Source organism: Catharus ustulatus, chromosome 12, assembly GCF_009819885.2.
Source record: "Catharus ustulatus isolate bCatUst1 chromosome 12, bCatUst1.pri.v2, whole genome shotgun sequence".
Lineage (NCBI taxonomy): Eukaryota > Metazoa > Chordata > Aves > Passeriformes > Turdidae > Catharus > Catharus ustulatus.
Genome location: NC_046232.1, coordinates 14,398,240 through 14,412,712, shown reverse-complemented (window position 1 = coordinate 14,412,712; position 14,473 = coordinate 14,398,240). Strand labels below are relative to the sequence as shown.

Below are 14,473 nucleotides of genomic sequence, written 5' to 3'. Positions count from 1 at the left end.
AAGAACGTGCAAGAACTGGTGGAGCTGGCTGGCTCCTCCACATGCTGCCACCTCTCCTCTTTCAGAAGAACCTGCTACTGGGACCAGCCCATTTGTGCTGCTTTGTAATGTGTTTTAAATCTTCCTGCAGCAGCAAGGGAGTTCTTGGGATGTAAAGTTCCATATAGTGCAGAGATGTAACTGGTTTGCAGAGACTGCTGGTGTGATAAAGATCCTCTCAGCTTTGAAGCCAGCAGTGTGACTGCAGCAGGAGGAGGTTGGTACCCTCCATTTGCTGTTTGGTGGCTCACTGTGACACTTGTGGTGGTGGCTCTGATGCAGGGTGTCAGTCCAGGCTGGAGAAGCCACCACTAAGATCAGTGCTAACTGCCCTGCTCGTCACTGCCACAGCCAAGGAGCAAAGGGCTGAACTAACGAGGAAGGAAATCCTTCCTGACCTGCAGACAGGGTCTAAGCACATCCTCACTCGTGGGAACCTCTTTCTGCAGCACAACTGCCCTCTTAAATTGAGTTCTCATGGTCTTGGTGTTTTGTGTGCTGTGCAGGCAGGCAACAAAAGGGAGCTTTGGAAGCCCATAACAAATGTTTTATGAATAAATGCTTGCTTCCTAAAGAATATCCCTTCAGTCTGCAATGTAAAGAAATGGCAGGTTTGTATTTTTTTTTGTCTTTCATTCTCTGTTTGTTGTCTTCCAGGCTTTCCTTCATTAGCAAAATGCTTTTGTGGTAGGAGGCATTTTCCCTTTTTTGTCAGAAATACAGTCCTAAAATCACTTACATTATTGAAAAATTCAGAAGATCCTGTTGTTTGGTTTCCCAGATTTAAGTAATGATAGGGACCTTTTTTTCCCCCCAATTATCCTGTTAATGCAAATGTTTGACCTTCAGTTCCTAGGCTGCAAGCTGTTCCATCTGTAAAATATCAGTGAGTTGGGTAACAGCTATGTTCTGTCCCAGTGGCATTAGCAGCTCCTTCAAAAGGTACAATATTGAAAGTAGGTATGCCTTGGTTCTTTGTGATTGCAAATCTGCAAGAGCAGGGCTTATAAACGAAAATTCTGGTTCCCCTGGGTTTAGTCAGCTTTGAACATTATCATAGGTACTCAGTATCATGGTAATTCATGCCATGCCTGCATATGAAAAATAAAAGAAGAAATCAAGCCCACTGGTCAGACTCTGCTGGGACCATTGCTGTTGCTGTTTGTGCTGGGAGGACTGTCCTGGTTTGTTTGTTTGGTTTTGTTTCATGTCACATCCTCATTTTCAGTATGAGTTCTTCCCTGACCCAGATTTCTGAGCAGACTGAAGTAGAGCCAGAAACTGTAAAAGTGCATAATTATTCTTTTATTTATTTTTAAGCTGTACAGCTCTATTAAGCTTTCAGAAAATCCTTTCTACCCAGCCTTTGAAGTAAACTAAGCCAGAGATCAGCCTGAGAAGATGTAGGTTGACACTGCTTGTTTCTGCTGCAGAATAGTATGCAGTTAAGATCTGGAGTTTCAGACCTAGGAAAATCTTACACCTTTCTTGGAGTGCAGAAGAGGGGAGGGATCAATGCATGCAAAAGCAATACTTTACACCTTTGGTATGTTCTGAAACCTCACTTGCTGTGAAACAGCTGAAAGCTGGAAGATTATTCTGGTTACTGACATGTAAGTGAGCAGATCACACATTAAAGCTCTGTATGCTCCATCTGCCAGGCCATTCCTTCTTCCCAGCTCAGGACAAATTAGAAACTCTGGCCCAGAGGTGGAATATTATTATTCCTTTCCCCGTCCCCCAAAGCAATACATTCCCCTGCTCTGAGTCTGATTGAAAACATTGACCTGGAGGTGAAAAATGCAGTATCTCTTCCCCTGATTCATCCAGACTGTGACCCAGATGGCTCTGAAATCACAGACTTCTTTCTGGTCTCAAAAAATTACCCAGTTGCCCCTCATGGGCTGAGGGCCAGCTGGGATGCAGGCAGTTTGGGAGGAAAAGAGCCATCCAGTCTGGTGGTCACTTTTCTGCCATAAATATTGCATCAGGCAAGCCTCGTGCAGTGTGCATTGAAAGTGGGCATGTAAGGAAAGTCCTTGTGGCCATGCCTTTGAGCAAATGGCAGGAGGCCAAGGTGGGGTAACCTGCCCTTCTGAGAGCCAGATGATGTGGCTGTGACATCCACTTAGAGTCTTTCCTCAGCCATTCAGGCTTGACTCTGAATTTGGCCCTTCCCCAGGAAGTCAGGATATCAAAGCCATTCCACATTCTTCACAAAACACAGCCACTCCTGGTGCTTTTGCCCTCCCTGGAGCCAGTGTGCTTGAAGATCCAAGAGGCTCAGTTTTTTGTTTGTGCTGCATCTTGTTAGCAGTGCTCTGAGCTTGCAGAGAAAAGGAGGAAAAGATGCCAAAGCACTTCAACCACCTGGATTAATTAGGGCTTACATTAAATGTGTAACTACAGCAAGGGGGATGATGATTAAACCAGCAACCTTCTGGAAACTGAATACCTTCTTCTCTGCTATATTTCAGCTTCTGTGACCTTTGTAAGTGCCTCAAGGCAAGAATGGTATTGTCTGTATGTAAAGCACTCTGTTTCTGTATAAGCAATAGCAGTAATAGTGATGGGAATAATAATGCTTTACTCCTGAGAGGTCACTGAGTATCACTCTTCATTTTATGCCTCTCACTGGTGAGTCAGACACAAAGACACACTGGAGCTTGCTTGGTACCACCTCATCCCTTATTAACAGAGCCAAGGTTGAACCCAGAAAAAGCATTTCTCTGTTGCTTGCTCTTCCCCCTGAGAACACCCCTTCCTTTGGTGACATCCAGTCTCTCTTGTGGTTTTTCTGCAGAAGGTGCAGTAACAGCAGCCTGGAGTCTGATGATGAACCTCCTTGTGCAGAAGAGATTGATTATGACACTGCCAGTAGCTCTGATGGTGAAGAGGAATTCTTGGAGCTAGACCAGGAGATCCAGGAGTGCCTCTCGTGTGTGGACGGCGAGACAGAAGATGAAGTGACCACAGGACAGACATGCAGCTCTAGGGCTCTGAGGGGGCTCTACATTTCCAGCCAGCCAGCAGCCAACAGCACAGCTCTGCCTCTGGGTTCAACAGCACTTGGACTGTACAGTGGGTTCGAGAGCAGTCCTGTGTGAGCAAGGCTGTGACTTGAAGAGCAGCAAGACAATGGGCTGCTGCTCATGTTTGCCTGTTTGCCAGCTTCAGCACCCTTCCCAGATGTGTTGCTCCTGGTTCTGAATGGATAGTTGACTGTATGTTTGTGTAATCTGTGTAAATACATCTGCTGAGAATGACTCCTGACACTTTGTACACGAGGCAGAGCGAGGGGCCACGAGCCCAGGTGGTACTGTGTGAGATCATCAATTCCTGAACATAATCCCCAGCTTCATGGCTGCCTCTAGCATGTGGTTTCATACAGATGGGCCTGAGGAGCAGTATTTGGAGACCAAGGAATCAGAGATGATTCACTTTTTCTGACTTTAGGCAGCCTTTGCCTGGAGAAGTGACAGTTATCGATGCCTTTCACCAGAGCTCTCTGTTGCCATTCTCTCTTGAGCTGTAGAGCCTCTGATCAAGCCTCTGATTTCTGTCTGATCAGAATTTTTACAGTGCATTCAACAGGTTGGGTCTGGCTGTGCATATTTCCAAGCTGGTTGTATCTCAGCAACAGCAAGGGAAATCCAGTGTGCCACAGTAAGGAAAGCAGCAGTGACAATTCATAGTGATCCTCTGGAAACCTGGATAAATTCACCAATGGGTTAGTGAAGGTGTCAAAATCCAGGAGTGAATTTATCCCAAGCATCCCATCCCAGTTTTTTTAATCTTCAAATGAAGAAAAATTAGATTTCTGCTAAAATTGCCTCCTAGTTCCTGAGAATCCAGCACAGAGAGAGAACCCACACACGTGTTCTGTATCTCTAAAGCATGAAGCCATGTCACTTCATCTCACACTTTACATTGCCTGATCTTGCCATGTGTCTTAGACTCTGCTGCTGCAAATGGGGAATTGCCCTGAATCCAAATGGAGCTAATTTTAAGATGCAAGAGGCTCCCAACTCTGTCACTGCTTTGTGAGGCTCAAGGATGAATGCAGAGTGTGTTGTAGCATTACAGCCTGCAAGGACTCCAGTGTCTACTAGTGATGGTTATTATTAATATTGATACACTATTAAAAGCACCGTGTCATCTTCCTGGTTTTATGCTGGTTGTGAAGAGAATTCCTAGTGCAGAACAAGATGTGTTTCTGAGCACCTTTCCTCAGACTACCTAGACAATATTTTCCAGCAGGAGGTTGCTCTTTAGATAAAAAGCTTCTTCATGTCCTGCTCGGTTTTCAGCATCCACATGTTCTAAAGTCTTCCTGAGTACATAAGAGTTGCCTGTGTCTCTCTCTCTCTGTGATGCTGCTCAAAAGACAGGCAGCTTGGGTCCCTAGAAGCTGAGCTTCTTAGCCCAGACTAATTCATTAGGTGTGGTGTGTGCCTCTGTACAGATGTCCTGTTCTGCTTGGTTTAGCGTGCAGCTTGTTGCACACAATACTGAATTTTAATAAAAGGGTGGCTCACAGGAAGGGACACAAAAGAGGTGAAACAGGTGTTCCCATTATAATAGTTTGTATAATACTGCTTCAAAGCTTATTAACAAAGAAACAATGTATGTGCATAATTAACTTAAAAATCCAGTGTTTGTAGGCATGACAAAAACTTGACAGTGTGCTAAGTCCTGACTGCAGCATACAAAAGCCTGTGGGGATGTTCAGCATTCAACACATCCCCAGAACACAGGGTAAAAAATACTGTTGTACATATCTGTGTCTGTAAATGTGCATGTTTGCACCCACTTTGCTTTCTGTACCAACACTGTCACAACAGTAGCTGAAGGGTGCTTACCAAGGCTTGCCAGTGGTAAATCCTATTGCAGAGAAAAGAAAATCTTCAGTCAGCATTTTCATTAATGAGATGCACATATTCTGGCTATAAAATTTGGCTTTCTAGCTGTTCCATTATGAATTTTTTAAGATAAGGGGAAATCAGTTCAGTGGGAAAGTTCTGCCGTGGTGACTAAACTGTGCAAGAGTTGTCATAACATAATAAAAGATGTATCTTCCATGTGTGCTTGGAGCCAAATGTGTATGAGCAATAGCACCATTTCAGAGATCCCGGTGCTAGGAGCTGCAGGAGGAGGGGAGATGGCAAAGGCCCTCAGGGTGTTTTCAGTGTTTGGGATCCAAATGCAGCAGCTGAGCTGGGAGCAGCGTCCCTGGACATCAACCACACCTGCATAAATGCTGCTGAGTGGTATAAAAAACCTGGCCAGCCTTTTCTGCCTGGCAGCATCCCATGCCTGTGCCGATAACTTGTCAGCAAGCAGTGAGGATGCTGCAGGGTAGGGGCAGGACAATCCCCAGCCCAAGGATGCTCAGCCTGCTGCCAAGGAGGTGAGCAGGACCCCAACCACTTGGGAAGAGCACCCGGATAACTTCAGGAGAAGCAGTTTTGTGGGCTTTTTCTCCAGAAGTTCCCCAGGGAGCAGATGCTCCTCTTCTTTTGACAGACCTCTAGAGGTCAGGAGAATTCCTCCGTGCGCGCTGCGCGCTCCGCGCTATTAAAATTCTCCCTGAGTCATGGTAATTAAGCAGAGCTAGGCTCTGCACAGAGGAACGGAAGTGCATTGACTTTAATAAAACAGAGTGTAAAACAACTTTAGATTAACTCCAGCCTTGTTTATTCTTGCACACTTGTAATTCTGGTTCGGTATCCCCAGTGAATGGAGCCGTTGTCCGGGCCCGTCACCTCCCCGAGTGCTGAGCACGGAGAGCAGGGCCTTTGCTTGCTGGCTAATCCCAAAGAATTTGGAAACAGCCGATGGAGAAAGGGAGGGAGAGAGGGAAGTCGCCCTGCTCCCACCGTTTTGTCGCTCCTCAAGAGTCAGCAAGGCTGTCAGGTTGAGACTCAAGCCAAATATTCCCAATAGTGGCCAGAAGAGATGGTGGCTTAGAGACACTCGCCGGGTCCCCACTGCTGCAGCAGCTCTGGGCTCCTGCCAGGCACATTAACTTTTTTTACTGATGCCTTTTGTCTGGCACTGGCTCTCTCAGAGGCTGTGAATGGCCGTGTTCTCCTTTTCCCCCCCAGTTTGCATGACGTGGGTGGAAGATGCTGTGCTGAGCCCTGCACTACACTGCACCCTCTGTCTCAGCCCCTCAGCAGCTCTTGGGTCTCCCGGCCACAATAGCCCTTTCCTGTCAGAGATGATTCCAAGGATGCCTTGCCAGTGTCTAGTGAAATACATGTGTGTGTGGAAACCTCTGGGCAAAAAAAATAAATAATTAAACAATAAAAAGAAAAAAGAATCAAGTCAGCAAAGTGAAGGAAGAACAAAATCTAATTAGTTTTATCTGCTGTTTGTTATGAGGCTGTCAGAGTGCTCTATCCCCTAGTTTTACAGCACTCTGGAAAATAACAGTGATAATAATAATAAACAACCGTGCACTGGGTTGTTTTTGAAGCAGGCAGGAAGCAGATTAAGGAGGGGGGAAGACAGCAGCCCTGCTCCTCCACTGCTTCTCTCCTGCTGCCAAACAGCAGAGATGTGGGTGATAGAGCTATCTCCTGTCTTATCTGTCCTTGGACAAGATCCACTGCCCCTATCCATCCCTTAGAGATGCAAAGCCTGAGTCAGAGACTGTTTGGCAGCAATTTGGGACACTCATATTATATTTCTTTCTTTGTCACAGATCTCTTATGTACTCTTGACCAATTTGTTTGTGCTCCCAGTTTCTGTTCCATTGTGAGATACCAATGGCAAATACAGCAGTGAAAGTAGGTGTGTGTTCTTGGAATAAGAGAGGTGGAAATAGGGATGTAAAACTGCCCAGTGTTTGCTCTATACTGATTTCAGCTGATGAGAGGGGAGCTGGAATTACTCTGTGCAGGAGTGTGGTGGTAGTTGCCATCCCTGGTTTCCACTTCAGTGATTAGTTAGGACATTTCTTTTTAAGCTGTGCTGGATAATTTTAAAAGCCTCTTCTCTCAGGTTGTTGTCAGCCCTTCCTGTCCCATAGTCTGGTTCTTAGAGTAAGGAAATTTTCTCTCCTGTTTTAGTGAGAGCAGGATTTGACCCTCTGTTTGAAAACACTTGTATGGTTTTCCAGGCAGAGGGCTGGACACAAGGCTCCAGTTGAAGATACGCAAAATCTTGGAGAACTAAAAACTCTGTCCATGTAATTGCATTGGGAAAAGACGAAGGACAAGGTTAAAGAAACAAGGTATAAATCAGAGAGGAAGGAGAGGACTCAGAGTGCAAGGAGAGGAATGAAGAGAGCAGGAGGGAATAGGAGTAGGGGGCATTTGGGGGAGACACAGGCAGAGAAATGGGAGAATTGTTCCTATTTGTGCATCCTCTTCCGTCCCCAGATAATGTGTCAGTATTAGTGCTACCAAGAAACAGCCCTCTTTACTGTAGAATAAATCTGCCACTGTATTCCCCACTCCATAAACGGCAGCCAAGTCCGTATCCTCAGCGCTGCATTGTGCGCTGGGGTCTGTGAGTGCTTTTCATGAGCCTGTATCATCCCTGCCCTTGGGCTTTCTCTCAGACAGGTCCTGGAAGATCCATGGCGTATTATTGTTGATGGAGCAGTTTGTGGCTGCATTTTTCATCTTTTCTTTTTCCTGCTTCTTTCATTTCACTTTGAAAAAGTGAGAGAACAGGAGGGAGCGAGAGAGAAAGAAGTGCCCTGCTATGAGTCTAGCACAATCTGCAGAAAGATGGCAAAGGCAGCTATTTTAGCATCAGGGGCTTTTTTAGCCTTTAATTAAGCTGCTTGTAGTTCATGCATGGACCAGTGAGAGGGAAGAAAATCTACCACTAAAAACAATCATCAGTTGGATGCTCTGGCAATAACTCCAGTGTCAGTAAAGTGCCATAGCCTTTGGCTAACCGAGCTCTGGGCACTGAGGGGCTGGCTCCTCACCAGCTGATGTAATTGCAATCACAACCCTGTTTTCTGCCCCCTTGCTCCTTAAGGCCTGACTGACGGCTTTCCCTGAATGGTTTCCAGTGCATGCTCTGGCAGCTCCTGCCTTTGCCTCGGCATTTCCATAAAAAGTCATTTAGCTTTTCTGTGTTTGTTTCCCTGCCTGTGAAGTGGGGTTATTAATATTTATTTTCGGTGAAAGGGGTCACAAAGAGGTTTAAATCTCCAGTGTTTACAACACAATTTGATATCCTTAGAGAAGGCAAACAGGAAGGATTAATTGCTGCCTCTTTCATATATCTGCCATCACTGAAATAAAAGTCCTGCCCGTTGCTGGGATCACCTCTAACTCCTTTCCAGGGGATGCTGTGTTTCCTTTGGTCTCTGTGGAAGGTGGCACAGGTGGGCTGGACAAATCCTTGAGGTGAAAGCACGACAGTGTCGACAAAAACTTTGGATTTTTTTACAGCGCAGCAGTCTTCCAAGAACCAGGCAGCATGCTGGTTCGTGAGTTAGGAAAATGGGAAATTTAATAGAGGTGAAAATGAGGCACTTGGGAGAAGAATGGAGCAATCTGGTAAACATCTGAAATGTCTCTGCCCAAGGGCTAGGAGTGTAAGGGCTAAACAGGAAGAATATAAAGCCTTAGTACATATACCAAGCTATGAGTTAATCAGCTTCCCAGACACATGGAAAAGAGAAAGTAGGAACAGCAGAAGAAGGATTAATTGGCTGTGAAACATCAGGGAATTGGTAGGTTGAGTCAAGGAAAAAGGAATACAGGCCAGCAAGCACTGACTTAGAGATTAGAGCAGAGGTGCAATGATGAGATCTCCCAAGGCAGGGAGAAGAATAGAACAAAAGAAAAACACTAAAATTGTGTGAGGACCTCATTAATACCTTAAAATGAGAAATTAATTGTTTTTTGAAAGTTCAAGCAGCAGCAGACTAGGAATGAGAAGAGACTGATACCAAGGCACGAGTAGATGAAATCAGAAGGGTCCCGGCAAAGAATGAACTAGAGGTGGCTACAAACACACAAGGGAAGAAAAAGAAATCCTATAAATATGCTATAAATATTCTAGAAGGAATAAAATCGTAAAATTGTGTACCACAGAGGGAGAGCACATGCAAAGGGTTGGAGTCATCATTGCCTATTTGACTCCCCTTATCACCAAAACAGATAAATATAAAACAAGTCACCCTGCCTGGGGTATGGGACTGGGCCAGAGCAAAGGGGTGTGAATTAAAGAACCCTTACACTGACTGAGTGAATTCAAACTGCTTGACCTGAGGGAATTCTCCTGCAGGTTGTCCAGTGAAAACAGTCTGTGAACAGTTAGAAATGGATTTCAATAACTTCTATATCAAGAGGGTTCTTCAAAGTCTAAAAGGGCAAATAGGGTATTTGTTTGTGTAGACAGAAAAAAAAAAGAAGAACCAGGAAATTTAAATCAGCCAGCTAAGCTGAGTCACTACACAGAAACCTCAACAAATTATGAAACAAACAATTCATTAGCTGCTATAGGATAAGAAGGTGGTAAAAGAGAATCAACATGGATTTGTCAAGCTGATCTAATTCCTTTCTTTTATTGGCTAATTGGCTTAGAGGATAACATATGTCTTTGCTTTAGGAAAGCTTTGAATACTTTCTTTTCATAAAGAATGAAAGTAATATGGTTTATATGAAGTATTTGTAAGGAAGGTGCACATTAGCTGAGGAATTACTTATGAGAGCCAGGTTTCATCTCCACTAATTTTAGCTTTCTAGAACTTAGGCATCTGGAGAAGAGATGACTGAGAGAGGACCTTGTCCATGTCTATCAGTATCTGCAGGGAGGGTGTCACAGAGGTGGAGCCAGGCTCTTCTTCCTGGTGCCAAGAAAAAGGCAATGGGCAGAAACTGGAACACAGGAAGTTCCACCTGAACAGGAGGAAGAACTTATTTCCTGTGAGCAATGGAAGTTTGTCCAGAGAGGCTGTGAGTTCTCCTTCCCTGGAGATGTTCAAAAGCCATCTGGACACAATCCTGAGTGACAATTTTTGCAGGATCCTGCTTGAGCAGGGAGGTTGGACCAGATTTCCAGTGGTCCCTTCCCACCTTACCTATCCTGTGATTCTATGATTTAGTCTAAATTATTCTGTACAGGGTAAATATAGAGAAACAGGCATCCCCACAGGATCTACATCCTAAGATACTGGAAAGGATCATTTGTTGAACTATTTCCTTGCTTTGTTAACTTCTGAGTGAAGTTACACTACCAGATCAGGCAGGACTCCTAGCTTTAAACTCACCCCAAGAAGAAATCCCACAGTCATGCTTGCAGGATTATTTTACTTATGTAACTGAGAAAATAAAATGGAAAATCCATTTGCTATTTTTCAGAAAATCCCATCTATTTCTGTTGAAGTTCAGCTCCATGTTTGTTCACCTTTATTTATGTCAATACATCTGCCAATCATGCCTTCAACCTTTCTAGCACAGAGCTCTGCTTCAGAGCTGCCCACACCCATCTCTGTAACCCCACACTTTGCTCTGTAACCCCATCTTTTGCTCTGTAACCCCACACTTTGCTCTGTAACCCCATCCTTTGCTCTGTAACCCCATCTTTTGCTCTGTAACCCCATCCTTGGCTCTGTAACCCCATCCTTGGCTCTGTAACCCCATCCTTTGCTCTGTAACCCCATCCTTTGCTCTCTAACCCCATGCTTTGCTCTGTAACCCCACACTTTGCTCTGTAACCCCATCCTTGGCTCTGTAACCCCATCCTTTGCTCTGTAACCCCATCCTTTGCTCTGTAACCCCATCCTTTGCTCTGTAACCCCATCCTTTGCTCTCTAACCCCATCCTTTGCTCTGTAACCCCATCCTTGGCTCTGTTACCCCATGCTTTGCTCTGTAACCCCATCCTTTGCTCTGTAACCCCATCCTTTGCTCTGTAACCCCATCCTTTGCTCTGTAACCCCACACTTTGCTCTGTAACCCCATGCTTTGCTCTGTAACCCCACACTTTGCTCTGTAACCCCATCCTTGGCTCTGTAACCCCATCCTTTGCTCATCCCCCAGGATACAGAGAACACTGGTGATCTGGGGGTTGCATCCCAGAGGGAATTGGGATCAGACCAGGCACTCACTGGTGGCTGACATCCAGGTAGATGCCAGGAGCCCTGGAGCAGGGAGCTCACACTGAAGCCACTGTGCCAGATGGCCTGAGTGCTCTCAGTTGTAAGAGCTGCTTTGTACTTTTTAGCTTTACTGATGCGGAGAGAACATTTTGAACTGTCTAAGACTTCTAACCTTGTATCATTGGCACACGAACAGCAGCAGCACACTGTTGAACATAATAACAAGAGGGAAAGAGCTGTGGAATTAAATAAGTATTTAAATCTTAGGGTTTGCAGCGCAGAGCTAGAAGCTTTAGCTGTGTTATTTCCAGGAATTGGTTGAGTCATGTTTGAGAATAATGGATAAGATTAATTCCTTCGTGACTATGGCTGAATAAATTATTTGACAATAATTATTTGACTTCTTCTAGCTGCTTTTTCTAATGTGCATGATGCAAAAAAATATTTGCTGTATCCTGGATGTGTGTGCTGGGTATGGTGCACTGGTCCTTGGTATCTGGCAGTGAATTTATTCCCCAAAGACAATTTTCAATGGGATTTACCCCACAGCAACCAAATTCAGGATTTGATCTGTCATATTCACAATGATTAATTTTTCACCTAATCAAGTAGGAAGATAGAAGAGAGAGGCAAAGTTATTTCACTCTGCACAACAACCCCTTTCCTTCCAAGCATGAGCTGTGAGCAGGGCCCATGGAGGGACACGACAAATGTTGCTTGGCAACTCCACGCCACTGATGGGAAGAGCTGTGCAGGCTGAGCATCACAGAGGGACCCGAGAGAGCGAGACAGAGGCACACCAGGGTGGTTGTTTGTGTCTGGCCCTGCTAGAAATGACACCACTCATGCCCTGGTAATTGCTGTAGACACCGACAACAAAGTCTGTTGTGTTGGGTGGGAGAGTAATTGCAGGTCATAAATGCTGAAGTATCCCCTGCCCACTCCCCAGGCACAAAGGGGCTTTGGATCTATTAATATCCTGAAGGTCACTGAATTCTTCCCCGTTTAGCTAGCTGTGAGCAAACCTTAAAATGGCTCAGAGGTGCTGCTGCTTGGTTAAACACCTACAGGGAGCCAACAAAAGCCTATTGTCCTCTGCAGCATCACACAGCTACCTTGCCACTTGTCACAAGTGTCAGGGGGTAGTGGTGGTGCAGCCCTGACAGTCTGAGGGTGACAGAAACCCCAAATTTACAACGGGGCTGGTTGTTAAAACTGGGCAGCAGAGTTTTCAGACACAGTATTCCTTCATCAAGTTTTGTCGCTATTGAAGGATCATAAATTAAAGGGAACTGGATTGGTCTTGCAAAGCAAACCCCCTGTGGCTCATATGTTAGCACACTGCTAAAATCTGAGTTGCTTTCAGCTGCAGCTCCAGGAACACCTCCCTTTGTGTACCTACACAGAGAGCACTGTTTGGTTATCAGGCCTAATGCTGGCACGAGGATCAAAAGATCCTTAGCAGACTTCATAGGGAGTTTAGTGGAAATGGGATTTTGGGTGCAAAGGAATATTCTGTTTGAAGCTTGAAGTTCTGCTTCCCACAGTATGATTCTGGGGAGAATAAAGTGCTCACTTTACTCTGACATCGTGCAGTATTAGACTTTTCAGCAAGCCCTAAAATTTTGGACTGAGAAGGGATGTTTGCAGAGAGCTGGCTTTTGCTAACAGCCTGCAATTGCAACAATCCAAGAGTTTTGTTTATGGAAAGTGCCCAGAATGTAGTAACACTGCAGGTGTTATCAAAAATCACTGCATGCCTTTGAAAGTTTTGAGCAACCCGTGTAGACAACACATGTGAAATATCCTCTGTTGTTCAGCATTAGAGGGTTGTTTTTTTTTGAGTAGCATAATGTCTTGGGTGTTTCTAAGTAAAAAAGCTAACAGTTTCTATTGTGTATTAAAAATTGGATTTTTTCTTTTCCAACTGTCTACTGCATCTTACCATCTGCTGGGAATAGGTGGAATAGCCCTTCATTTTTGAAGGGCTGTTTATTTTTTTCTCCAAGTTGCAGCTCTTCTACCCAAATATGAGGTGTCCTCATTGCCTTGCTATCTAAGCACAAGCTTTAGTAGGTTAAACAGTTTAATCCAGGTGTAACTCCTTCTGGCCTTCATTTTTTCATGCATTGTGGAAATTTTGCTGAATCACAGGCTGTGGCTATATGTGCCTTGAAAACCCATGGAAAATTTCAGCTTCTGACTATAACTAAATACACCCATCATTTCTCTTCATTTATGTCAATAAGTGATTGTTTTATGAATTATTCTTTCCTTTTTTTTCTTTGTTGTTTGTTTTTTGTTTTTGTTTTGGGGTTTTTTTTTGTCTGTTTGCTTAATTGAGGCTTTGTCTTTGTAAACCTTTTGCCCCTTTCTCTTCTTTCAGACTAGTGGAAACAATTGCATGTTTTTTCCTGAGGAGAGTTTCTTCACCCTGTGGCACACTCAGCCTTATTCTGGTTTTCCTCAGGTTTTAGGCTGCTCTACTTCCTTTCTTTTCCCATTTTCCATTTCCTCCTTCCTTCACAGAGATGTACCAGGGAGCAGAGACCCCAGTGCCTGCACCCCAGAAAAGTTTTGGTTTGGTCTCTTGTGCAGAACTCTTGCCCCACTGATTGCAGGGGGAGCTCTGAGAGCAGACAAGGATATCTCTATTGCATGGAGGGCAGGGGTTACAGAAAAGCATCTTTCTGGGACATCTGAGGTCACACTTACCCTCTCTCACACATCTGTATCTCTACAGATGAGCCACTCCCTGGATCCTCAGGGATCTACCTGGGCAGGTGCCACTGTGGCTGCCCCCTGCTGCTGCTGATTCCCCTGGCTTTCAGCTTCCAGTTCACATCCTACATGCACTATTCATAGACACCAGCCAGAGGAAGCTGGGATTTAGATTTCAGTCATGTTTCTAATTCCTTTGGTTTCCTGTAGCTTCTCCCCTCAAAGCTTTTCTCCTGAAGGCCCCTCTCACTCTTGCTTTCCTTTCACTGATGCTCACAGGCAGTGCAGAAAGAAGGCAGCCAAGGAAGCCACAGCTTCTTCTTGCCAGCCTGCCTTGCCAGCACCTCTGGGGGCAGGGAGGCAGCTCCTGCATGGCAGAGTTATTATACCTTTTTTTAAAAAAAACTGCCTTTGATTAAAATGTAAGGGTCCCATCTTTTTGTTGCCATTAATGTGGGCTGCAGGCTATGGGCCTTTGAAGTGTTTCCTCTTGGCTCATCTCCATGTTCTTTCCTTTTTTCCCCTCATTTTTCCTTTTTTTTTTTCCCTCTCTTAATTTCAATTCTCTCAATTATCTGCCCTTTCCAGCTCAGGGTGAGATTTGTTAATTTTCACATGCTTGCAAAAACCTGGCTGG

At 44.8% G+C, this 14,473-nt stretch overlaps 1 protein-coding gene across 4 annotated transcripts in view; it reads left to right on the top strand.

Annotated features, from left to right (window-relative positions):
* Window positions 1-14,473, top strand: part of AGBL1 (AGBL carboxypeptidase 1) — a 367,447-nt gene that overhangs the window by 260,813 nt on the left and 92,161 nt on the right. For 3 of the 4 annotated variants that reach the window (XM_033070848.2, XM_033070847.2, XM_033070850.2), the window contains one exon: window positions 2,843-11,508. The exons of the other annotated variant lie outside the window; for it this stretch is intronic. In XM_033070848.2, the coding sequence (XP_032926739.1) occupies window positions 2,843-3,146 (304 nt within the window). In that variant the 3' untranslated portion in view covers window positions 3,147-11,508. Of the gene's footprint in view, window positions 1-2,842; window positions 11,509-14,473 lie in introns of those variants that run through there. 4 annotated transcript variants of the gene reach the window in all.